The 25,015-nt window shown below is 33.1% G+C and overlaps 5 protein-coding genes across 16 annotated transcripts; 1 reads left to right on the top strand and 4 right to left on the bottom strand.

Moving 5' to 3' along the window:
• Positions 1–683: 683 nt before the first annotated feature.
• LOC111809750 lies at positions 684–2,760 on the bottom strand. The gene is made up of 3 exons (XM_023696156.1): positions 2,433–2,760; positions 1,652–1,854; positions 684–1,205 (listed from the first exon to the last, which is right to left on the bottom strand). The coding sequence occupies exons 1-3, from the start codon at positions 2,526–2,528 to the stop codon at positions 854–856; spliced, it is 651 nt and encodes a 216-aa protein (XP_023551924.1). The 5' UTR covers positions 2,529–2,760; the 3' UTR covers positions 684–853.
• Positions 2,761–4,802: 2,042 nt separating this feature from the next.
• On the top strand, positions 4,803–10,774 carry LOC111809808 (late embryogenesis abundant protein At5g17165-like). Its single transcript, XM_023696238.1, has 2 exons — positions 4,803–5,075; positions 10,245–10,774. Exons 1-2 carry the CDS (start codon positions 4,954–4,956, stop codon positions 10,522–10,524), a joined length of 402 nt encoding a protein of 133 aa, XP_023552006.1. The 5' UTR covers positions 4,803–4,953; the 3' UTR covers positions 10,525–10,774.
• A 624-nt stretch (positions 10,775–11,398) lies between these two features.
• Positions 11,399–16,964, bottom strand: LOC111809763 (pentatricopeptide repeat-containing protein At5g42310, chloroplastic-like). Of its 11 annotated transcripts, XM_023696178.1 has the most exons (10): positions 16,768–16,963; positions 16,417–16,643; positions 16,047–16,226; positions 15,291–15,354; positions 13,796–15,023; positions 13,428–13,580; positions 13,217–13,288; positions 12,926–13,028; positions 12,304–12,365; positions 11,944–12,199 (listed from the first exon to the last, which is right to left on the bottom strand). In XM_023696178.1, the coding sequence occupies exons 5-9, from the start codon at positions 15,014–15,016 to the stop codon at positions 12,355–12,357; spliced, it is 1,560 nt and encodes a 519-aa protein (XP_023551946.1). In that variant the 5' UTR covers positions 15,017–15,023; positions 15,291–15,354; positions 16,047–16,226; positions 16,417–16,643; positions 16,768–16,963; the 3' UTR covers positions 11,944–12,199; positions 12,304–12,354. The 11 variants fall into 11 exon arrangements, with proteins under 11 accessions (XP_023551939.1, XP_023551946.1, XP_023551947.1 ...); XM_023696171.1 differs by adding an exon at positions 11,399–11,541 and having other exon boundaries at positions 12,117–12,199; positions 13,796–16,226; positions 16,768–16,964; XM_023696179.1 differs by having other exon boundaries at positions 13,796–14,822; positions 14,916–16,226; positions 16,768–16,964.
• A 716-nt stretch (positions 16,965–17,680) lies between these two features.
• Positions 17,681–19,784, bottom strand: LOC111810690 (60S ribosomal protein L13-1). 2 transcript variants are annotated; one of them, XM_023697438.1, is made up of 5 exons: positions 19,693–19,784; positions 18,901–19,015; positions 18,634–18,767; positions 18,203–18,361; positions 17,681–18,110 (listed from the first exon to the last, which is right to left on the bottom strand). In XM_023697438.1, exons 2-5 carry the CDS (start codon positions 19,004–19,006, stop codon positions 17,889–17,891), a joined length of 621 nt encoding a protein of 206 aa, XP_023553206.1. In that variant the 5' UTR covers positions 19,007–19,015; positions 19,693–19,784; the 3' UTR covers positions 17,681–17,888. The 2 variants fall into 2 exon arrangements, with proteins under 2 accessions (XP_023553206.1, XP_023553207.1); XM_023697439.1 differs by lacking the exon at positions 19,693–19,784 and adding an exon at positions 19,521–19,673.
• A 1,090-nt stretch (positions 19,785–20,874) lies between these two features.
• LOC111810307 (metacaspase-1-like) lies at positions 20,875–23,588 on the bottom strand. Its single transcript, XM_023697000.1, has 5 exons — positions 23,041–23,588; positions 22,280–22,610; positions 22,068–22,188; positions 21,264–21,470; positions 20,875–20,934 (listed from the first exon to the last, which is right to left on the bottom strand). The coding sequence occupies exons 1-5, from the start codon at positions 23,426–23,428 to the stop codon at positions 20,875–20,877; spliced, it is 1,107 nt and encodes a 368-aa protein (XP_023552768.1). The 5' UTR covers positions 23,429–23,588.
• Positions 23,589–25,015: the final 1,427 nt, after the last annotated feature.

The raw sequence follows: 25,015 nt of genomic DNA, 5'->3' as shown, positions 1-25,015 counted from the left end.
AGTTTATGGACATAAATCCGTTAAAATAAGTAAGAAGTTAATGTTTAAGTATCAGTTTTTTTTACATTGGGAAGGTCATAAATCTGTTAGATACACAATTGAAACATGAAATAAATTTGTAATTTTTAGATATGTGTGTATGAAGAAAAAAATAATAATAATTTTTTAAATAAATAAAAAAAACGATAAGATAAAAAAAAACTACTCATAATAATGAAAAATCACACATTTATCTTTATGATCCTTACATTTAAATGAGTGACATGAGTTTGCATAACATTGTAGTTGTTGGCAAAGATATAGAGGTTACCCAGATATCGACTGTAGCAAATTTTGGCCTGTTACGTATCGACGTCAATTTCACGGTCTTAAAACGTCTATAATGGGAAGGCTTTCATACACTCATAAGAAATATTTCGTTCCTCTCTCCAATTAATGTGAAATGTTTCGTCCTCTAACCGATATGCATTCTCACCGCTAAACCTATGGTATATAAAATTTATATATTATTGACGACTATTAGTATGCCACTTAATATTAATTTTTTGTATTTATTATCCTCCAATCATAATATTTACAAGCAATTTAAATGGTAGGGTAGGGTATAGCATTTTTGTCTCACATAAAACAGATAAAAATGTATTTTACTATAAACAAATATCAAAATATTTTCAATCAACTTATTGTTCAATTACAGTTTATTTATTTCCCATGGATCAAAGGGAAGTAAAAATTCAATTCAGTTCTTCTATACAAGTCCACAACAGCTACTTCCTATAAAGACAACATCAATCAAGTTGTATAACTTGTATGGTTTTCTAAAACACATTTGATATCAACCGAAGCTTACCGATCACGTGAACTGTCGTCTCGTGTACGTGTCTTCATGAACGAATACGGGGTCTGCAGTTGTCGGTTGAGCCGGGGGCGGGGGCGGGAATTGGGGCTGCGCCATTGCAATGTTTGCTGGAGGAGGAATGGAAGGATTGCCCCACACATTAGGGTCATTCTTTGCAGAGTTCAATATGAGGTAGTAGAACAATCCCAGCGCTAAACTTGCAGCACCCACAACGGTGGCAACAGCAAAAACTCCTGGTTTCAGAACATAGCAATAGTAGTAATCGAAATAGCTGCTTTGTTCATTCCTTCCACCGTTCAGTGCAGCACCGGTTAGCAACAGCAGAAACGCTATCACAAATGTAAACCTGCAGAAAAAAAGCCATGGCTCAAACTTGATTTATCCGACGAACACAGGGAATCGATCTTTCTTTTATTCGTGGAATAATTCGACCAAAGGGATTAAGAAGTCTAACATTTCAACTGTAATGATCATGGATTAAGAAGTCTAACACAACTTTCATGATGAATTAACAATGCAGAAGAGCCCAAAAAGATGACAACAAAAACATGGAATTGTTTCAAAGCAGAAATAAGATCATATAATCACAAACAATATCATAACAGTCAGCCATCAAGAACCCGAGTAGAATTCGAATAACCCTGCAATTCGACCCTGCAATCTTGCGAAAACAGGTTTCGATATCGACATTCATATAATTCATCTCATATTATAGCAGCAAGCAGCAAGCAGCAAGCATCAAGACATGAACTAAATGCAAGCTAGAATGAGAAAGGAAGGGTTGAAAAGTACCATGAAACAACGAAGCAGACAACGGCTGTTCTCCATTTAGAAGCGGGAGGTCGAGGACCCCTCGTGCAACAAATGCATCCCGTCGAAACATTTATCAATATCTGAGCAAGCAAAAGAGACAGAGCTGCTGTCAAACCAAGGGCAGCCGCAGGACTTTGAGGATATTTGCACATAGTAGGAGTGACTTGAACGACTTGATTACCCTGTCAAATGAAAAAATGACCAGACTTATCAGGCTACGATCCCACACAAAATTCCAAAGAACTATGTCCTGAACTAGTAACTTCAAACAATTCAAGACCATAACGAGCATCTCTCAAAATTAAAACTCGAGGAAATTTAAATTTCAGGGACAAATTGGAAATTATGTAATTTTTTTAAACCAAACCAAATTCTAATTATGAACCAAAATTAAAGTGAAGAAACTGTCACTCAATTTGCTTAACTTCTAAAAATAGAAAATCACAAACAAAATTATTATCAATTCTCTAACTATTACTCGAATCGCTTGCATATAATTGGAAGTTTATGGCCTCAAACTCAAAAACAAAGAAGATGATCAATTCAGTAGGGCTTGGAAACAAATACAGCTTAAAGGAAGCAGCCAAAAACAACAGATCCATTCACGAACAACTTCTTTTTATAAATCGCTATCCAAAATGAATCTCCTCTCGCTATCCTTTCACATTCTTTCTGACGGATTTTCTCATCAACCAAACAGATAATTCACCGAAGAAAAATTACTAAATCAATACGTGATTGTTAAGAAAAGGCATCTCACCTTAACTCTTGTACCCTCAGCGGCGAAGCCAGTAGCGACCAACAAAAGCCCCAAAATAGCGACTACGGAGCACACCGCCAGAGCCTTTCTCTCCATCTCTGCCGCCGCCGAAAGTTTCCGGCAAGTTACTGGGAGAAATAACCTGCGTGTTTCGGTGGAGTTTCGGATTAAGGCCGAGATTTCGCTACGAAGAACCTGTGGCGGAGACGGTAGAAGAAGATATTGAGAGAGAAATTGACAGGCGCTGAAATGTGACGTTTCGTCCGATGACTGAAGAAGAGGAAGTTCCTACGAAATTTGGATTCCATTAGGGGAGGATATGGCGGTTGGAGTAAACGACGCCGTATTGCCCTTGATGGCTACGCCGTATCCGATGGGATTGGACAATGGATAAAATGTGAAATGAAAATTGACCATTGACTTTAAAGGGCAAAAAAGGAGGACTAGGTACTTGGTCTCTCTTCTTGAATAAGTTTAAATAATATTAATTTATTGTTTTTACTGTTTTTTTTTAATAATATATATTTCAATTTTCATTTATTTAATACTTTTCCGTACATTCTTTATATTTTAAAATATGACCATTCTAACCCAACTTTAATACACAATAAAAATTCAATATAAATTTATGGCTACATTAAAATATATATATATATATATATATATATATTAAATATTAAGCGAAAAATTTGAGTAAAAATAAATGAGATAAAATTGAAAAATAATGTATTGAATATTTTTGAAAGTATAAGAACTAAAATGATATTAAAACTAAAGTTATATTGTCTTTTAAATTTTAATCTGTTAAATTTAAAAAAAAAATTAACATTATTCATTGAAAAAAATTAATCAAATATTAATGTTCTAGACGAAAAAAAAGAGATAAATGTGTAAATTATTGAATATTATTTTATATTATGCTGATATTTCATTTATGCCTTTTATTTACCATTATGGCATGATTTGGCTTCATATGTTTTAGTGGTGGCTTCTGACTCGTGAGGGTACTATTGTAAATTTGTTGAGTTGCTTTTTTATGTAACTTTGAGGTACTTTTAAATTTCTCCTAGTAAACAAAAGGTGCTCTGTCCACTTGGTACATTCTTTCGGCCCATTAAATATTTTGGGCCTTCTATTGGTCTATTCAAGCCCGTTTCCTAACACCTCTCTCACATTTTGTTATTCTCACTTAATAACTGTTTGGGGGGTTTGATTCTCAATAATTTTGGTTGGTTGTCGTTGAACAATCTGAGTAGAGTTCCCAACTTAACCAGAAAATAAAGAGTTTGATTGAGTTGATAGATTTTTTTAAAAAATTATTTAAAAAATTATACATATTCACAATACATATTATATTAATAACTAAAATTTTATAAAATTCAAATATCGAACATTTACAAGTCACCACAAATCACTAATATTGGTCACAAACGAGCAAACGTAGTGTTTGGTTGGGTTAGATTGCACTGTAACCTTATTTTTTTTGGTTGGCCAGATTCATTCCACACACAAAAAAAAAAAAAAAAAAAANCCAAACAAGAAAAAAAAAAAACCAAATTCAATCTAAATCCAAACGAAAAATCTTTTATGGTTTGGGTTGGATAGCCGGATGGAATCAATTTATCAAATCATGTAAACATTTTCATTTTTAAGGCATGTAATAGTTATGTATATTGTGTTAGAACTAAAATGATGCATCTCCACTAACTAATAAGAAAACTTTAAATTGCCGGAAGTTAGAGAAAAATTAATTCTAGGCCAACTAATTAATATTTAAAAATATTTATCATGAGATATAACATAATTACAAGAAAATTCAAAATATTGACCACCACCACTCCTTACCCTATAATTAAAAATACATTATAATTTATCACATGTCAAACGAGTTTATTAAATAACTTCATAAATAAAAAATACCAAAAATATTTAATATTCACATTAGCTGTTTTTGATAAATGGAAAATTCAATAATTAGTTTTAACAGTAAATTATAAATAACTAAATAATGAAAGAATTAAATATTCGATACTCAAAAGTCCCAAATCTTTTCACGTGATTTTATTTTAGTATTAAAAAAAATGGAAACCGTTAAATGACGGCGTTGGGGGTGGTAGGTTGGGCCATGGGGTGGGGGAAAATGCATGACTTGACCACTTTGCGGAAGGAAAGAAAAAAGAACATATAAACGGAATATGCAACGACCGTGAAGAAACGTGTACCAATAGAAAACGAAAAGAAATTCCGTACGCGAAATGAAAGTAGGTGCGGACGAACGGAGAAGGCAATTTGCGTTACGAGTGAGGAAGCTTTTGAGTTTTGTCGCCTTTTGGCTGATTTAAATACGACGCCGTACTTGGCGCACTATATAATCTGAGTTGCCGCGAACGATTAGAATCCAGAATCATAAGCAATTAATCGCTTGTTCATCATCATCATCGTCGCTCTCTCCCTTTTCTCTTAGGCGTCGTTTTTCTGGTTCTTCGTTTTTTCTTTCTCTCTCTTTTTGAGCTTGAATTGTATGGCCGCTAATTCGAGGAGCGCAGGAGCGATCGCCGGCTTGAGGAAACGAATCACTGACCAGATCTGGAACAGAGATCCACTTCGCAACTCTGCGATCTCTTCCGCTGCTCCGAAGTTCAGGTTCTCCTTCTTCTTCTTCGATTTTTTTTTTTCTTGTGCGAATGTTCGTGAAGTTATTGTGCTGTTACTTTGTTTTGTTCTGTTATTCTCTGGTAGATAGCTATATTGCATTCTTGATGCGAAATTTTCTTTACAAAGTCGTTCCGATTGTTGTTGCATTTCTTCTTCTTCACGTTGATTGCCTTTTGAACGACCTCACACCGACGCACACTTAAGATAAACGTCTTCACGACGTAACTCATAGTCCTCTCTTCTTTCGCTCTGTTTTTTTCTTTTGATCATATACTTATTCTCGGTTTCTTCTGATTCTGGTCTTGTCTTCGTCACAAAAGGATTTAGGATTCTAATTGACCTTCGAGTTTCCCGCCATATTCAATACTACACCTACCTCGCCTAGAAAATTGGAAATTATGAGTTCCTTCACTTGATGCTTTTTGCCTCTCTTCCTCTTCGTTTTTTTGTTTGATTTTATGGAAGATTTTGCCAATTTTATTTTCATTCGGTGTTTGTTCATTCACGTTGTTTATTAGTCGATGTTGCTTGCTGTGTGGAAGGAGACTTGGAATTAGAGAGTGCTAATTCTTATTCCTCTGAATTCTTTGTGAAACTTGGGGAAGGGGCGAACGAGTAAATCCGATTTACGAAAATTACTCCTTATTTTATTTTAGTAAATAACTAATCTATATTTTATTTTAGTAATAACTGATTTATCTTTAATATAATGAGTAACTCATTTATTATAAGAGTTATTAATTAATTTGTTCTACTTCTACCTATGTTTCAATTCTCATTTTATATTCTATTTTTGAAAATTAAAACTATCTATATTATGAATTATTTTACTTTTTTAGGTGTTTTCTTTTAAAACATATTTTATTTTTTAGTATTACTTTCAGAATTTAACCAATTTACTAATTTGTTACGGTATGTCTATGTTTTAAAAAATTCATGTGAAATCAAGCCGAGTCATTTTACCCTTAGTAATCTTGAAATTACAAAAGGCCTCAGCGTGATAAATTTGTGGTGATAGGATTTTATAGTACTATACCTACAATATATTTAATACATTTAGCTTTACAATTATTTTAGTTTAATTATAGTGAAAAGCAACATTACGAAGATTTTAGTGTTTAATTAATTAAAACTAAGTGTGATTTGAAATAATATTTTATCTCAAAGTTAACATAATTTAATTTTTTCAAACCACGAATCTTCATTTTGTTTTGGCAAAATGATTCTTCAAATCTTAAACCTACCTAACACATTTTTTATTCTAAGCTTTTCAAAATCATTATTTCTTTATAAGCAATTGTTAGAATCCATCGCAATTTTGCACTCCAAAACTCAAATTTTCCAAAATTTCAATTGATATATTTATTTTACTAAAATTTTTGGCCAGTCAAATAATTAGATTGAGTCTGCTTTCCATAAGTGATTTAAAATTTTTCCACTCTGGAATCATAAGTTTTCATGTAATGTTGACTTAATAACTTTATAATTTCGGAAGAAAACAAAAGCCTCAATAGAAATATAGATTAGGTGACTAGCTAAAAGTATATTCCACATGTCCTTGACTATATCTATGATGTACTTTAAAAGAAACATAATATATATTCTTAGAGAGAAGAAAAACTTAATAATATTGTATCAATTATTTAGTCAGTTAACTATAATTTGTTTGTTTTAGTACAGTCGAATAAAAATTGATAATATCAACTAACAAGCTACAAATAAAAATTGTAAAAATAATTAGTACGCATTTAGCGACCGCTTTAAATCTTGTAGTGTTAGTTAATAATTTTAATATCAACTAATTAAAACTAGGTTAATAGTTTAATAAAAACAGTATTTTAATCAATTAAACTGCCCTGTAACAAAATTATATAATGGTAATTAAAATTGAAAACTAAACTTTTTTTTTAAAAAAAAAAACTTGTCTTTTCGTTTGTTTAAAAATCCTTTTATTCGTCCCAAAAGTTACTTTTAATTAATGCTTCAAAATTTACTGAAATAAAAATGCGTATAGATTTTAAATGTGAATTGAAATTTTATAGGAGTTTATTTGTAATTGTGTGGCAATATTTGGGTCCTAACTTTTGTTTTAGGACATTACAATACTGTTCTAGAATCCAATTTTAGCTCAAAATTCTTATGAAAAGATCGAAGTGAAGACTGGGTGTGAATATCTGTAGTGCCCCCATTTTGATGCTAAAAAATCTATAAACAAACTCCCTAACTCTAATAAACCTACAAGTACAAGAGTAATTGCTCGACAATTAAAGCCGAGCGTATGTGATATCTGATGTGGCTGATGTTCAGCCACTCGATTCCACATTTGGATTAACACCTTTTTTCTAAGCCCTTTTCTATTTCCTGTCTGGATCCGGCTCTTTCCCGCAGTGGCTTGAATAATGGATAGGACAGAATTGGGGGCAGTTGAGGGGACAGAATAGGGTTGGCAACTCATATAGACAACCACTATGGTGGTCTACTCCTGAGTTATATTTTCTATATCCATCCCATCCTACGTGTCTTTTCAAAATACATATCTAGTCAAATTAACCACAATATTCATTTGCTTATTGATGAATACTACGCAAGGTTTTAAATTGAATATAAATGTCGGTTTCAGTTTTATGATAAACATAGGAAAAAATAATGGTTTCAATAGATAATTCCTTGTCACGTGGAACACGTGTAAATCAAATTTGTTTCTATTCAATGGACTAGCTGGCTCTCACCTTGTTTGTCCAGTAAGATCCAATTGTTGATCACCAAATATTTGGATTAGGAAACTATTTGAACCCTCAAATATTCTACACGTACCCCACATTAAGTTATTTTAGTAACGGCTGACATACGGTCACATGGAATAATAGTTTCTCCTATTTTTATCTTGGTTTCAAAATATCTTTTATCCCTGAAATAAGCATAATTCCCTTTCACACTAGCATTGATCGATAAATATCCCTTACAGAATCATCATCTCTATACTACCTTTATTGTGTTGGAGTGGGGAAGGGATGGTGTGATGTTTGTCTGGAATTATTGACACTGATCGTTACCATTCTTGGCTTCTTTTGCAAGTTTATGATATTTATTAACGGTTAAATATGCACTTTTTAGATATTTTTTTTAGCATTCTATTTTTAATAATTTTACTCTCAATGTCTTCCAAAGTTTTGATTGTACTCTTATAGTGTCAGTAGTTTTCAATCAAATCTTCGTTTAGTAACGTATTTTAAATTTAAGAAAATAGTATAAATATCAGGAGCTAAACGATAAGTGGAAAGAAAACCTCCATGTGGAGGGAGATCGTTACTATTCTTGGCTTCTTCTGCAAGTTTGTGATATTTATTAACGGCTAATTATGCCTTTTCTAGATATTTTCTTAGCATACTATTTTTAATAATTTTACTCTTAAATGTTTTCCAAAGTTTTGATTGTATTCTTATAGTGGCAGTAGTTTTCAGTCAAATCTTCATTAAATGACGTAAATTAAATTAAGAAAATAGTTTAATATCAGGAGTTAAGAAATAAGTGGAAAGAAAACCTCCATGTGGAGGGGACTGTGTCGTTCTTATCATTTCTGTTAGTTATAATTGCGTGTCAGTCCCATCGCTTTTTCTCTGTCTTATCTCAACTCAAGCGTTCCGTTGAATTCGTCTTCTTATCCTTCTTAAAATTAAGATGAGTTCTTCCCCAGAGGTCTGCAGTCGGTTTGGATCACATTAATTATTTATAAATTTGAATCTTTATTTTCTTTTATCAAATTTTTTTTGTTTGCTTCGCTTTAATGTTTACAGTTTGGATCACATTAATTATTTATAAATTTGAGTCTTTATTTTCTTTTATCAAATTTTTCTTTTTTTGTTTGCTTGGCTTTATAATGTTTACAGTTTGGATCACATTAATTATTTATTAATTTGAATATTTATTTTCTTTTATCAATTTTTTTTGTGTGCTTCGTTTAATGTTTACACTAAAGAAATTTTGGTACTCTCGAACTCAACAACTTAGAAAAGAAAAACGAAGTTTACTCAATTTTGTGTTTTTCCATGTCAATCTTTTGACTTTATTTAAAAACTGTTTTACTCGTTATATTTATCCAAAATAATGTCCATTTTTGCAACCAAACATGTTATTTACTCTTGTTTCTTAATTGCTCCAAAGTCTCTTTAAATTTCATTAAAACAAATTTTATTCTAAAACTATTTTTACACTTTCCATTTTGTCTAAAAAAAACTACTAGAAGAATTTCAATAATACTTTTAAATTTAAAAGAAAAATTCAATAATATTGTTGCCTTTAATATTTTATTTTAAAAATATCTGAACTTTTAAAAATGTTCTAAATTTATTTTTTTATAAATATAACCTTAGTTTTTCTAAAAATTATTGATATTTTAAATTTTTTTATAAAACTACCAACACCCTCAACTCTTTTAAAAAAAATTCAAAAATACCCTTACAATAGTATCATGTTTAAAATGTACTCTGAAAAAATTTTAAATGTAAAATTAAATAGTTTGAAGATGATATATAAAATGTTGATGTCGGTTCTCGTTTATATATTAGCATTAAAAAAATAACTGAACTTTTTTTTAATAAAGGTACAGAGTTTTTAATACTATTTTAAAATTTTCATAAGTAATTTTTAAATATATTACTTACATTATTTTTTAACTTTTTAAAAAGTTTGGATATTAATGACGCTTTTTAACGTTTAATTATATTTTTGAAATACTATGTCGATAGATATTATTTAAAAATATTGCTTACTGTTTTCCTCCAAAGATAATTTTTTTAGATCTTTTTATAAGTTTATTATCGAAACTTTTTGAATGAAAGTTTAGTGTGTGTTTTTATTAAATTTAACCTAAATTTTAATTTATTTTGAAAACATACTTCCTTAACTCCCTAATGTTCTATTTTAATTTCCCAAGGCCATTTTATTCATTTCTTATTTGTATTTAGTTATCGTAAATTTAGTCTACTACTCTCTAGAAAACTTAGCCATATCAAAAAATTTAGGTGAAAAAAAAATCTAATGTACGAAGTAAGTTCAAATTAAAGTTAGTTTTAACCTTAAACTATACCAAAAAACGTAAATATGGTTTATATTTGGTGGAATGGAGCATTAATAGGATGAGACACAAACCTGAAACAGGAGGGCAGCTCACACCTCTACGTATGACAAGAACCACGACGAGCAAGTCCGACCAAGCATAGTCCCTGATGATGTGATTCAGCCTCAATCTGCTGATAAGTATTGGGCTCCTCATCCACAAACCGGCGTTTTCGGGCCGGCCACCATCAACCCTGTGGCAGCGGTGGCAGCGGTGGCCAACCATACTGCAGATGGTGGCAACTACTCTATTGTGGAGGAGGAAAAGGCTTGGTTCCGACCTACCAGTCTTGAGGATTCCGAGAAGCCCCACGGTTTCTAGGAGCTTGGGGCTTCCTGAGCCATTGTGGTACTTTTGGCCATCAGACATTTTAGACAACAAGTAGTTAGTTGCTACTAAATAAAGAAGATGGCTGTTTTAGCGGTAGTAAGCATCTGGAGTTGCTCAAGGCTGAGGCAATATGGCTCAGGATGCTTTTACGGTGTTGTACCAACTTTATTACGGTGTTGGATGTTGTCTACTTCTCGTTTGACTACGCAAAATAGTGTGGTTTTATAGCTTTATCTCTCCATCCCACAAAGGGTTTACCTCTACTCACTACTGTTTTCTTAAAAAATATTTTCTAAATATTATCTTACAGGACTTTATATTTTTATTTTACAAGGTCCTGAGAAATATATTATTCTGTTAAAAAAAAATCATTTTCCCTAAACTATACAAAATGAAGTGATAATTGTAACTAAACAACTACTGAAGTATATATAAGCAAAAATGAGATCTCAAAAAATATGTCAATTTTACACTTCTTATCAAATTGTTCCAAAAAAACACCCCAAGTTCCTAAAAGCTGTTTGTGCTAAATTTTAAAGTTTAATAACAATATCTAGAAGATACGTACGAAATTATTATAAAACAAGCTATCTTTTGAAAACGGAAGGGATTTTTAAACTAGTACCAGAATCTAAATCTTTGGATGAAATTCTGCCGGTATGTGAAAATAATAATAATAACTATCCTCAATTAAATATCCGAGGCAAAAGAATTTATTTTATTTTATTTATTGTTATTGTTATTTTGGTTCATTATTTGAAAAAAAAAGGGTAAGGTTTTCGGTTTGACATAGCAAAGAAATGCAAAAGTCAAATAACATGCATTGGTCATGTAATGAAATGGCACACGAATGAAAACTGATAGATTCTTATAGAGATAATAATCAATTTTGGTACCTTTCATATTATGCCACTGGCCGCCCAATAAAGCATGTGGACTATACAGATTGTTGATCGTTGGTGGCACATTAATAGCTCTCCACTTCAACATCAGATCTCAACGGCTTACCTGACCGATACTAATTCAATTGATGTAAACTTGATCATAAAGTTTCTTCAATATATATAATTATAAAGTTTTCGTTCCCTGTTTTCACCGACGGCACCTGCTTTAATACTTCTGCTACAGCGTGAAGGCTTTCGAATGACATCATACAATGTATATTTCAAAGTAACCAATCATAGTACATTATACAAACATGCTAACATTAACCAATTAATGTTACATAATCCACTTCCTAAAGAAGTACCCCGATCTTAGATGGGATTTCTAAGCAATTGAATTTCATACAAGTTCGGATATGTTTAGCAAAAAAAAAAAAAAAAAAAAAAAAAAAAAAAAANCTTTGCAGAGGCCTTGTTCTATTTTTTTTTTTTTTTTCCGTTAAAAAAATACAGGGATAAAAGGAAGTATTATAATTTTCACTTCATACAAAAAACTAAGGAATAAACAAACTACTACTCAATTGTTATCAGCAGCATCCAATTTTCGCCCCGGTTTTAAGGATAAGATTCTCATCCCCAAATAACATATAGAATAATAAAAGAATTTGTGCTATGATTATCATAATGGTTACAACTTACAAGATAGACGTCGTTGCATCTCCAAGGTTATTGCCAGAAACTGTTTCTGCCCCTAGTTCCCCAGGGTCCATTTGAAGGTTGGCCTGTCATTGATGTCGTTATAAACTGTTAGACATATAATAGATCCTCCTTGACGAGAATGTCCAGATGTTCACAGCAACTCTAAGGCAATAGGGTCAGTTTTTACCTGGCATTATGATCTACTTTCTTGGTGTAGATCAATTCCTCGATCAAGATTTTAGATGGCTGCTAAAGAAACATAAAATCAATTTTTTATGACTGTTTTTCAATGAACAAGATCCAAACATTCAATTGCTGTCTTTTCATATATTCTTTTTCTAGGAAAAAAACAATGAAATGTGGCCTTAGATATAAGAAAATAGTTTCTTTTTAATCAGCGAGTAATTGATCAAAAGGCTGGTAGAGGAGATGCAATATAACTCCTAGGGTTTCAATTGGTTCTTACTGAATGATCTGTGTAGTAGAATATAGTTTCTATCACATGCAAAACAAAGGCATCAATACATGTACATGATTTACTTCCACTTTTGGTCGTTTTCTCAGATGCATGAAACTTAATTCATCCCTCCCCATACCAATTAAGATATAATGCAATATTTTTCAAGAGGAATCCTTCTGTCAGACGCATAATATGCGACACTCCCCGAATATAAATTTTCAAATTATGACTGGACTTGCTAAATTTACCCTCGCCTAGAGGCAAAGTGGTGAAGAATTAAACCACAATCATGCAAGGAATGCTCTGGATTAGGAACTATGAAATACAAGCACAAAAAGGGTGAACTTACAATGCCTCTGTTCAAGAACCACTGTTACGGACTTCAACATCTCTCTGGCCTTCCTATCTGGCGTGCAACCAGCACTTTCCATTTCTTTGTATATTTCAGGGACCTAGCCAGATATGGTTAGGACTTAGAAGGTATCAAAAGGGCTTCTCATAGAAGATAAAAAATTTGAACTTTTCATACTTAAACGATCTCATGCAGTCAAAACATAGACAATAAATGAAGAACTTCATCTAAAAAATTTAGAAAACTCGTCGGAACAAAAATTAATGTGGCAAGAGGATAAGTAAGCACCTTATGAAACTTCTTTGCACGAATATACGCCTTCATAAGGGTGGTGTAGGTTATAACATCAGGACTGATACCCTTCTCAGAAAAATATGACAAAGTAATAAGGATGAATAATAGGATTATCTTGATAATACAAAAAAGGAAGAAATTTGATTGCATGCGACTTTAACCATGTTTCTGGTCTGGCTTTGCATTACCGAACATGAAGACTTACAACTTCAACTATATGATGATAAATGGCCAACGCCTCCAAATGCCTGCCAGCAACAGCAAACGCATTGATCAGTACATTCAGCATTACAAGATTTGGTTCGATTCCTTCTGCTTCCATTAGCTCTAGCACTTTTACTGTCTCTTCACACAAACCCTGCATTGAATTACCAAAATACAAGAAAATTGTCTCACAATAATTTAGTAATCACGACCAACAATATTTCTTTGTTCATAGAAAACATCCAGTATCTCTGTGCAGAGAGAATAACGAACTAACAACAAACCAAGGCCATAAAAATTCAGTTAACTTTTGCAGCTAGAGAACTTACATAATACAAAAAGAAAAATTAGTAAAGATGGGCATCAAACCTGTCGAGCAAAAGCATTTGCTATAATGCAAAAATTGCTAGCGGATGGTAGAAGACCTGCAGACTTGAGAGCAGATATACATTTCTCAGCATCCTGAAATTGACCATACTGCCCATAAATATCAACTAAAATTTCATAAACTAGGCCACTATTCTTATGCCCTCTGAGCTTCATACTATCAAGATTCTTCTTTATAACATCCCACTTCCCCTGCTCACCCAACGAGCTAATTAGAGTAATGAAAATCTTAGGATCTGGATGCATCCCCTGTTCTTGCATGTCAGTGAATAACTCCAGGGCAGTAGCAAGGTTCCCAGATTTACAGTTCCATTGTATCAGCGAATTCCAGGTCGTTATATCAGGCATTACACCATCCTGCTGCATTTTTTTGAACACTTCTAAGGCCTCGGGTAATTGACCATATTTCCCAAATGTATCTATGATACTGTTGTAAATGTGTTTGTCCACAGAAATCCCTGATTTTCTTATCTCATCAACGATCCCCACTGCTTTCTTCCACATGCCATTGTTCTGATATATTACAATAACCTTACTATACACAAATGAGTTCAGCTCAAAACCTTTTCGTTTCATCTCATTAATGATACCCCAAGTATCTTCCAGCCGTCCAGCATTGGCATGATAATCCAAGAGAATTTCATACGTTTCTTGATTTTTTTGAATATCTAAATCACTCATTAACACAAGAACATCAGATGCAAGATCTAAAAGGCCTTTTCTCAAGAATCCTCTTAGTAGTGCATTGCAGACAGTTGTTCTTGGCTTACGACCAAAACTAATCATTTCTTGAAATAAGATATCAGCTTCCAAAGTCCTGCCTACGTTTCCATGAGCTTCAATCAAATATGTGTAAGATGCTACAGAGGCATGGAGACCTACAGCCTCCATATGAGAAAGAAGAGACATGGCAGCATCAACATTCCCTACCTTACAATAGTCACGAATCAAACAGTTGCACAAATCACCAGATAGTTCCTCTTGATCTTTACATCCATGCCACCTAGCGCTAATAGTATAATTATCATATAATGCTGCTTTACTGACCTTTTTTAGGCCATTCTTCCTAAACAACTTTAATATGGCATCGCCAAACATATACCTTCCATCACATTTACTAGAACTTCGATGCAACAAAGTGCCAGAATATACTCCACCAAATGAGTATACGATGAATGTTTTTGGCAAGAAAATAGATTGCATATTTATGCTGCAAACAAAAAAGATGAAGATGTAAATGACAGAACATGGCCAGAAGTTACAATCCAAATGGAACATCAAGCACTACAATTTTAGTTTTATAGCACTCATTAATATGATGTATATTGCATTGACATATGCATAGACATATTGAAGCTGATTAAAGCGACTAATAGCTTCTTGTACTTCTAGAAATATTGTAACAAATATCTAAATCACTGTAACACATACATCTCAGTCCCGCAACAAAAGTACGGCAGCTAAGCAAATTAAATACCAATTCTTCCGTCAATCAGTCTAATGATAAGTGTCAGATAACTGATCTATAAGAGCCGCTTCAACTGTCATATATAAAGATGAATAGCAGTCAGTTTACATCTGAAAATGAATTTCTGAAAGTATTGACTGGATGACTGAGGAAAACAAAGTACGCTGTAATTTATTTCTTAAAAAGCATAGAATTCAAACAAAATAATAATAATAACAAAAGAGACTGCATGAAAAATGTGCATAGATTGAGCAAGATTTGTCTGAAAAAATCCAGAAATAAAGCCGTCTGTCAGAATAACATCCCTCTCTTAGCTCATTAGCCATACAATTTCGGAGTAATGCTAATTTGATCTCGGTCTCCTCCAAGCACCATGAGCAAGTCGCACATGATGATTCGTGAATCAAATAATTTAGAAACTAAACAGAAAATCTGTTTGAACTAATTCTATTTAGAATTGTAAAAGGCAAAGTTTCTTACAAAAGAGTTACGGAGAAAAGATATAGAAAGATATAGTTACTTGTAAAAAAAAATTATTCGGAAAGATTAGGTCATTGAGCAGAGAAATATACTTATTCGATTGAGCAGACTCGATAATATCAGAAGAATGAAGAAATATAACGTTTCTGTTCATCAAGAAAATAATTCAGAAAGATTAAGACGAGTGTTTGAGAAAGAAACATACTCATACCAATCAGCATATTCGATAGAGTCGGAACAGAGAGAATTCAGAAAGATAGAGTTTCTCGTTACAAAAAAACATACTCATGATATCTTTCTCCCACACCAGCAGCAGAACGTTGCTCGCAAACTCGAAGAGGTCCAATTGAGCAGGATTCGGAAAGATGAAGTGAGTGAGCAGAGAAACCTACTAAGTCAAATCAGCAAACTCGATAGTTTGTAGCGCCTTCATCTGATAAGAATCCGAACTTAGTGAACATTGTCCTAGAAAATGCAAATCAAATGTTGCAAGTGAATATCAGAAACCGAATCCTGAATTTAGAGTAAAGGATGAGCAGAAGTTTCGTATTGATTTGATTAATTTAGAAATGAAAATGAAGCTCTACTTTATTGATATTCCTCACAGATAATTCCGAAAACATTGCAATGAGAGAGAGAGAGAGAGAGATCTTACAGAAATGGTTGAAGTACGCTGCCGTAACCTCGGACTTGAAAGAAGAACAGCTAGATGAAGAAAATTCCACAGGATAACGATTTGATTTTCTTAAAAATGAAGACGAAGCTTCATTTTCTTGTTATTCCTTCACAATTGATACCAAATGACTGCAACAGCAGAGAGAGCGCACAAAAAGTTACGGAAACGGTTTATGCACTGTAACCTGGCCGTGCGAAGACGAAGAACTACAAGGAGAAGAAATAACCGGATAATGATTTGATTTACATAACAATGAAAGTGAAGCTCTACTTGCTTCTTCACAGAGGATTCCATAAACTTTGCGACATCAGAGAGAGAAAGAGAGTTTACAGAGTAGCCGATACGATTGAAGTACGCCGCTAAGCCTGGAAGTAGGAAGACAAAAGCTATCAGAGGACGATTCCGCCGTCCGCCGTCCGCCGTCCGCCGTACGCGGTTCGCCGTCAGGTTATTTACCTGCCGCTGCTTCGTTCGATAACTTCCTCAAGTCTCCCCGCCAATTTCCAATCTTCAATTTTATCTCCCTCTAAAACCTATATATACTCCTTATCCCTCTCAGATCACAAACGTTCGTTTGTTTTTTTTTTTTTTTTTTTTTTTTTTTTTTTTTTTTTTTTNCCATTTGCGCTTTTACTTATTATTATTATTATTATTATTGAGAATAATAATAATAATATAAATAAACACTGCAATCTTAACAACTTTAGAAGCGCTAAATAGAATTTAGAGAACAAAAAATATATATATATTGTTAAAACTTAGAGATTTTGAAAAAAAAAGTTATTCAATAATTAATTTGTATATTTTTTATATAAAATTTTATTTTATTAAAATTAATGAATTTACAAAGATTTGGCAATAAAATGAACATTATGGACATTCCATCTTTTATTTAAATTTAGTGTCCAATTTAATGAAATTATAGCATAGGATAAAAAAAATCCAGATTTAAATATATGATGCTATTAGCATTACATGGATTTTATTTTTTAAAATTAAATGCCTCTCAAATGTGGAGTCCTTTTGAATTATCTTCTAATCAAATACTCTTGAAAAAATAATTCAATAATAAATTTAAATCAAAATTTTAATTCTAAGTAAAATTAATTTTATTTAAAAAATAGTTTTTCAAAGTTAATCAAACACATAATTTGAGTTAATTCCATTTCTACCGCTGAGGTTTCGACCCAGTGCCCACAATGATGCAAGAATTTAAATTCAACCATAAAAAACGCAATGCAAAGACTGCAAAGCAATTTTGGATGCAATAAACCACAACGAAGTAACAATACTACATGAACAAAACCAAGGTAAATAACCGTTGAATCCATGAACTCGGAACTTTCATCTACCAAATTAAGTCCAGAAGATATGTCAAGCTCAAAATGTTGTAAAAATAAATACCAAAAATTAGGAAAATAGAACGACCTCTAAGCAGTTGTTCTAGCAATCTACTTCTTCTCTTCCTTCTCGGCCTCTGCTGCTCTCTTCAATCTAGCACCGACATGTCGTTCATTTGTCCTCTCAATACGTAGCTTGTCGTATGCCTTGAATGATTTCATCTCCTCAGTGACCTTCACAAGCTCAACTGGGGCCTTCTCACGTCCAATAGGCAGGTATGGTCCTTGGACTTGAGTGGCATTTGCGAGCTCCTCCGGAGTTGAATCACCAGCCTAAATCATCCATAGCCAAAATGTTGAGATAAAGTACATAACAAGTAGTCGATAACATTCAACTTGAGTCGTATGATTTTAGACAAACTGACCTTGAATTTGCGAGCACGTCTTGGGAAGACAACCACCTTCGCCTTGTATGTCTTCAGCCTCTGCACGTTAGCCTGTAGACTTTCGAGAGAGCGATTTCTTCGGCGATGGTCAACTGCTATTCCAATTGTAGGTGCTAGCTTCTTGGGAATACCAGCAGCCTAAGGGGCCAATACTAGATAGTTAAGATGCCATATAAATGATCGTGAACTAAAGATAGTAAAGATAATAAATCCTTCCCAGTGACCATAACAGAATGTACATGCATAAAATATACAGCTATGTAGAAGATTCAGTTCTAAGAGCATACAGCCTGAAAGCCAAGCTGAAAAACATTTGATCCAAGTGATCTTACTATAAAACCCCACCGCCAAGACATTAAAAGGGCCGGGAAGGTCAGGCAAATAGAAACTAGAAATGGGGGACTGGATACCTTCAATTCCTCAAGAGAGAAGCCCCTCCCAGCCCTCACTTTCATGTTGTACTTCAATGTCTGCCCATGAACAATGGGACGGAGTGGTCCAGCAGTTGGACGGGGAAAGTTCTTCACAGCTTTCTCTTGACGAGCTGATCGTAGATTCACAAAATCACTAGTTAGAGTTCCATATCTAAGGCAAATTTAATGATATGGTGATGCACAGACACCAATCACCAGCTAAAGCACAGGAAAATAACATACAAAACAAAAAACAACACTAACCATTTCTTCTTCTGGTTTTCCGGGCAGGTTGGTTGAACCAGGTCCTGACATAATTTTGCCAGTGCTTCCTAAAGTGACCGCTAGGGATAACATTGTTGTGCTTCATTTTTTACCTCTATCAAACCAGAAGTAAACAGCCTCAATTAGAAGGAAACAAGGACAAGAGCAAGAACCCTAAGCAATTCCAATCCACCAACTATTTTGGCTCAAAAATCGAAAAGAAAAATATAAAACATATCACGAGATCAATTAAAATATTTCTTTGTGCAAGATGTTCTTTTTCTCCAAGAAAACAGAACCTAAAATAGAGACCAGTTTGGAATATGTATGCAGATCAGGTATACAACCCATGATAAACCCTAAAAAAAACATTTCCTTCAGACGACATTTATAAGGCCACAGCAACCGAGTATTCTTAATCAATGAATGCAAATGTTACGCGGCAGATTCCTGTAAAAGATCTCGACACACAACCCGGCCGCTTGTATACAAGATATTTCAAAACAAAGACAATCATATATAGAGCAAAACTTCGTATATGAATGACAATGCTAAGCGTTCCTAAAATGATACTCGAATCAAATAATGCAGTCGAAGGAAGAGAATCGAGACGAACTTACTTCGAAGGAGAAATTGGTACAATAGAATTATCTTTTACAATATTCACACGGATTTCAAATTGCAACCAAAATACAAAGATGAGAAGCCATTCGTATAGCCACAGGGAATGAGATACGGAAGAGGAGAACCCAATCAAGAGATGAGGAGAAGACAAAGGCGGCAAGCACTTACAACGCGGCGGAGCAGAGGAACCTTTCTCTTTCGACTTCCAGCCACTGAAATCTTGTTAGCGGGAGCCCTAATATATTTGTAGAAACCCTAGGTTGTTAATCTCTAACTTGGGCTGACTCAATATTCATGTCTGGTTGGGCTGGGCTGATAGTATTTCTAATATAGTGGATAAGGCTTTTAAAAAATTGGTTAAAAAAACATTTTTCGTCGGAAATATTATAAGTAATTTGTAACAGTTTAGTTTTCGTAACTAAAAATTAATAAAATTTCTTTATAATAATGATCGACGAATTGATTTAAGACCTTGAAATATTATGATATTATATATTCAACGATCAAACTTAAATTGATTTGATTTTTTACCATATAAATTAAATTATTACATATATTACCGACTAAATTGCTACAACTTGCTATTGTGAACATGCTGGATTAAATACATTCTGTAACAGTTTAAGTTTACGGCTAATAAATATTGTTTGTTTTGGTCTGTTATGTATAATCATGAGCCTTGTGATTTTAAAACGCATATTTTAGGGAGAGTTTTCAACACTTTGTTCTCTTTTCAACCAATGTATGATCTCACAATCCGCTTGTAGCCGTCTAAGCCTATTGCTAGTAGATATTGTCTATTTTAGTCAATTACGTATTGTCGTTAACTTCACAATATTAAAACACGTCTTTTAGGGGGAGGTGTCCACGCTCTCTTCCCCAATCGGTATAGGATCTCACACCTATGATTATTTCATCAATAATCGATTATTTTACTTACATTTAAATTTAAAAAAAAAATTGATGGCGGTCAAAATAAGCACAACTCCATAGACATACATTTGTGGGTGAGTGTTCAAATTTTCATAATTCGTCTTGTACTAAAAATAATAATAATTAAAAATATGGATCAATTTTCTTACTTACATTTAAATATAAATAATATTTTCAATAATTATTTATTTAACTAGATTCATTAATTTTCTGGCTTGTATTTTATAATCGTTGGTCAACAAGCAACAAAATATTGTCTCAATTAACAAGAACAAATGGATTGTTCGAACTTGTAAATGCACAATATTATATAACCCAGAAGAGGAGGGTTTTTTTTTTTTTTTTTTTTTTTTTTTTTACTAAAATAAAATTAAAAATATTAAATAATATCCTTTACAAAAAATAATTATATCTTTNTTAGAGCGAGAATGGCTTGCTGTACACATCGAAGGTTGAATGGGCAGTCAACTGGGGCTCCTGCAGCAAAATAAAAAAATAAAATCAATATTTTACTTTTTAAAATTAATCTACTAAATTTTAATTAAGAATTACGTGAGACATTAAATTTGTTTATACATTATTAAAATTTATCCAACTGGGTGTGACAATTATATACTAAAAATAATTGTATCAATTTAAATTCTATTAATTAAATTAATATAGTTTTAATGCATAATTTTACACGAGCCTAGTTCTTACATAAAGTAATATTCAATATTGTTTAACTGCTCTCGATCAATATGATATCATTTAAAGTCGAAAGTTCAAATCACACAATAGAATAATTGGAGTTAAAGGTAGCGTACCTGTTTGAGTCTACCTGATAAAGTCCCGCCCGATAAAAGCATGGTAATAAGGCTTGTAACAATATCACTTCCAGAATTAACGTCGGTGTTTCGAATGGTGGACCTCATCGAATTTAACATATTACCGTACGTAGTTGCTTGTCCACTCTCAATGGCCTTGATGAAAGAAAAAGTCATGGCCCCAGTGGTAGTAACCTTTGACATAGCCTGTTGACATCAAGCTTCATCTTTTAGAGCTTAATTTCTTCCTCTTTATACCATTCAATCTAATTCCTCTCACTTTCCTTAATCTTCTGTTTTTTTTAATTTTAAACCTGATTTATAGCATCAAAATATTTAGCTCATAGAATTTGACTAAGAAGATATTTACACATGCTCACCGTCAGTAGATATTTTACTCTTAGGGTTTTTTCTTTCGGACTTTCCTAAAAAAATTTGAAACACTACTGACAATAAGAGGTTTCCACACCCTTATAAGAATGTTTTATTTTCTCTCTAACCGATGTGAATCTCACGAGTGAGGTCGAGTGTCCTCGCTGACACTCGTTCCCTTCTCCAATCATGTGGGACCATCGGGGCAGTGTCTTTAGTCGCACACCACTTGTGTCCAATTATGAGATCCCACATCGATTGAGGAGGAGAACGAAACATTTTTTATAAGAGTGTGGAAACCTCTTCCTAAAAGACACGTTATAAAAACTTTAAAAAAAAATTCAAAAATAATATCTATTACCGGTAGATTTGGGCGATTAAAAATGAATTAATCAGACACGAACAAAGAGCAAAAGAGTTAGGAGAGTTTACTTGTGTGTCTGCAGCAGTTTGGTTATCATCACAACCACTGAAAGATATCACTTCTCCCCCATTTGTTCCTTTGTATACACCTGATGGAGGCCTATGATCCTCCCATCTGTAGCTTCCGTTCCTGCCCAATATATATTTAAAAGAAAGCAATTTTGGTTATTAAAAAAAACAAAAAAACAAAAAAACAAAATCGTTATCAAATGGAAGCTTACCTGTCCATCCGACATAGGAATGGCAAGTCTAACATAGTCCCACTATGGCATGAATCTACGATGGCATGGAGCTTAGCACCGTAAGGGAGAGGCCTAACTATGGTAGCATTGATCTCGTCATCGACGATCATTCCCGCGGTCTCAAAATCCAACGGGCAGAGCGTTTCATCGAAGCCATCGATCTCGTCACCGGTGAGGTTCTTCTGCTGCAAACCATGGCCAGAGAAATGGAACACCAAAGAGTCCCCTGCTTGAACGCCTTGCACAAGCCAATGTAGTGCCATTCTGATGTTTTGCTTTGTTGGACGCTTATAAATGTCAGTTTCTTCATCTGCAATATGATCAATTCAATTCTCAAAAGTTGTCGATGAATGTTTAACCAGTTAACAATTCGATTATTTAGGATTGAGTCGATTTAGGTTCGTAAGCACGACATCAACTATTTGTCAACTTCAACTTCGAGTTTCGTGTCCATTTATCCTTGACTAATCTTATTGAGTTCTTTCACGAGTTCTATTTGAACTAAAAAACTTAAGCAAATTGCTACGATAAAATTTAATTATATCAACATTTCAACACTCGAACAAGTAGAAAACATCACCAATCCAAGAAAAGCCAAATTAATCAAATAATTAACAAGCTACTTAGCTTAATCGAACAATAATTTATTAAAATGTAATAATTCATTCTCTGATTTCATCAAGTTCTTTCTCAGATCTTCATAAAAAAGCAAATCGATGGAAATGAGGATGAGAAATTACCAGTGAGCATGAGAATGGAGGAATCGGGGAATTTAAAGCGGTTGATCAGCAAATACTTCATACATTTAGCATCATTAATACAGCCCTGAAGTTCGTGTGTGGTATTTTTGTACGAAATCCCGCAAATCACCGCCCGTTTGGGGCTGCGGCCGGCAGGGTACATCGGCGGCTCCGGAGAGGGGTAGTGATGGCCAGGATAGTAACTCTGCGTCGGTGGCGGAAAGGGGTTACTGTAGCCGGGAGAGTAACTCTGCTGCTGCGGCGGCGGGGGAAAACCTCGGGGATCGGCGACGACAGTGACTGCGCGGCAGATGGCGCATCGGACAGAGGTAGCGCCTGGCGGGAGCTGCAGCGGCGTCCGGCAGTGGGAACAGTTGATCAGGATCATCGTGGCCGTTGAAAGGGGAATCAGGCTGAAAATGGCCGGAAGTGAGAGGGAAAAAATGGCGGACGAATTTATTGATCCTAACAAGACAAGGGAAAGAGAGAGAGTTGACTTTGACTTGCTATGCGTTTAGAAGCGCGGAGGCTCCTTCCTCTCGATATTCATCTTCGGCTCAAAATAGAAAACAATCGTCTAAATTAATTTAAAGGCTTTCGTTCTATTATTGATATTCTATAAATTCTCAACCACTTCATTTAATTATTAATATACATATATTAATAAAAAGTTCGAGCTTCCTTAAATTATTAATTTTTTTATTATGTATTAAATCATTATATATTTTAACACACGAATATTATCTATTAAATAACATATTTAAAGTTATTTTAAAGTCCAACTAATTAAGAATTTAAAAATATTTATTTATTTATTAAAAAAAAACATAATTTGTGGTAAAACTTCTAAATTAGACTGTAAAAATTGAAAACTTGAATGTAATAGAATGGGTAATTATTTTTCTATTTATCTTAAAAGGTTAAGTATTAAAATTTCAACCTTGGAAAGGGAAAAAGACAAAAACAAAAAGCGCGGTAAAACTTGGTCAGCCGGGGAAGTCAAAGTCCAACCACTCTCATGTGGGTCCTACAAAGGCATGAGCTTGCTTTTCTTATTATAATATTACATTCTTGGTGGCGTCCTTTTTGCAAATGTTTATCGCGTGACCAATTCTTAAAAACGAGTCGTTTCATTTGGTAAATTTCTTGTTCCTTTCCTTTTCACAATGTTTGAAATATAGGTTTATTCATCTTCTTTCGTAATTGTTATCTCATAAATAATTATTCGTGAATAATTAAATAGTAACTTATGATATATTTATTCGTGGGATAAGTATGTTATAAATCACGACTCTCCACAATAAAATGATATTGTTTACTTTGAATATAAGCTCCCATAGCTTTGCTTTGGATTTTTCCAAAATGACTCAGGGCAATAGAGATGTATTCTTTTAAACTCCATGATCCGTTCTTAAATTAGTCAATGTGAGACTTATTCTAAACCATCCTCAACAACAGAGTAGCCATATATACAAATAAAATGTTTGTTAAATAATTAAATACTCAAACTTTTTATATTATTTCAAACTAAAATATTATCTATGACGTTTAATAAATGTTCTAAAATTATCATTAAAGTAAAATTTGCTTTGAATTTTATATGAAATTTGAAATTCAGAAAGTTAGGACAGTAATCGAAAATCTACTTTTTAAAAATTAGAATATTATTTATTTATTTATTTTTAAAACAGTTGTATTTCACAATTTTTAAGTTTCTATAAAAAGTTAAAAGATAATATTCTAATTTTAAAATAATATAAATATTTTAAAAGTAAATGACAAAGTTTACAAGTATTTCGGTATAATTTAATAAAAAAAATTAACTGGAGAATAAATTCATATACAAAAATATTATATAACATATATATTAGTTAATTTAACCTATAAAAATTCACAATTAAAAAATAAAATAACTAGATTTAAAATTTAAATTTCATATGATTAAATTAATAAAAACCCAAATCTAGAGATTCAA

This window comes from Cucurbita pepo, chromosome LG14 (assembly GCF_002806865.2).
Source record: "Cucurbita pepo subsp. pepo cultivar mu-cu-16 chromosome LG14, ASM280686v2, whole genome shotgun sequence".
Classification (NCBI taxonomy): Eukaryota; Viridiplantae; Streptophyta; class Magnoliopsida; order Cucurbitales; family Cucurbitaceae; genus Cucurbita; species Cucurbita pepo.
The sequence above is the reverse complement of the archived record's forward strand: the minus strand, read 5'-3'. Positions and strand labels throughout refer to the sequence as shown.

Bases quoted from the DNA above. Each gene is read 5' to 3' on its own strand.
- LOC111809750 (XM_023696156.1), bottom strand. From the start codon at position 2,528: ATGGAGAGAAAGGCTCTGGCGGTGTGCTCCGTAGTCGCTATTTTGGGG. The intron at 1,855-2,432 runs GTGAGATGCCTT...TTCATTTGACAG, and splicing joins CTGAGGGTACAAGAGTTAAG to GGTAATCAAGTCGTTCAAGT. The intron at 1,206-1,651 runs GTACTTTTCAAC...TTTTTTCTGCAG, and splicing joins GTCTGCTTCGTTGTTTCATG to GTTTACATTTGTGATAGCGT.
- LOC111809808 (XM_023696238.1), top strand. From the start codon at position 4,954: ATGGCCGCTAATTCGAGGAGCGCAGGAGCGATCGCCGGCTTGAGGAAA. The intron at 5,076-10,244 runs GTTCTCCTTCTT...AACCTGAAACAG, and splicing joins TCCGCTGCTCCGAAGTTCAG to GAGGGCAGCTCACACCTCTA.
- LOC111809763 (XM_023696171.1), bottom strand. From the start codon at position 15,091: ATGTTCCATTTGGATTGTAACTTCTGGCCATGTTCTGTCATTTACATC. The intron at 13,289-13,427 runs GTAAGTCTTCAT...TTTTCTGAGAAG, and splicing joins ATCATCATATAGTTGAAGTT to GGTATCAGTCCTGATGTTAT. The intron at 13,029-13,216 runs GTGCTTACTTAT...ATATCTGGCTAG, and splicing joins GTGCAAAGAAGTTTCATAAG to GTCCCTGAAATATACAAAGA.
- LOC111810690 (XM_023697438.1), bottom strand. From the start codon at position 19,006: ATGAAGCACAACAATGTTATCCCTAGCGGTCACTTTAGGAAGCACTGG. The intron at 18,768-18,900 runs GTTAGTGTTGTT...ATCTACGATCAG, and splicing joins GAAAACCAGAAGAAGAAATG to CTCGTCAAGAGAAAGCTGTG. The intron at 18,111-18,202 runs GTCAGTTTGTCT...TGGATGATTTAG, and splicing joins GACGTGCTCGCAAATTCAAG to GCTGGTGATTCAACTCCGGA.
- LOC111810307 (XM_023697000.1), bottom strand. From the start codon at position 23,428: ATGATCCTGATCAACTGTTCCCACTGCCGGACGCCGCTGCAGCTCCCG. The intron at 21,471-22,067 runs GTAAACTCTCCT...TGATGTCAACAG, and splicing joins AAACTGCTGCAGACACACAA to GCTATGTCAAAGGTTACTAC. The intron at 20,935-21,263 runs GTACGCTACCTT...ATTTTGCTGCAG, and splicing joins TATCAGGTAGACTCAAACAG to GAGCCCCAGTTGACTGCCCA.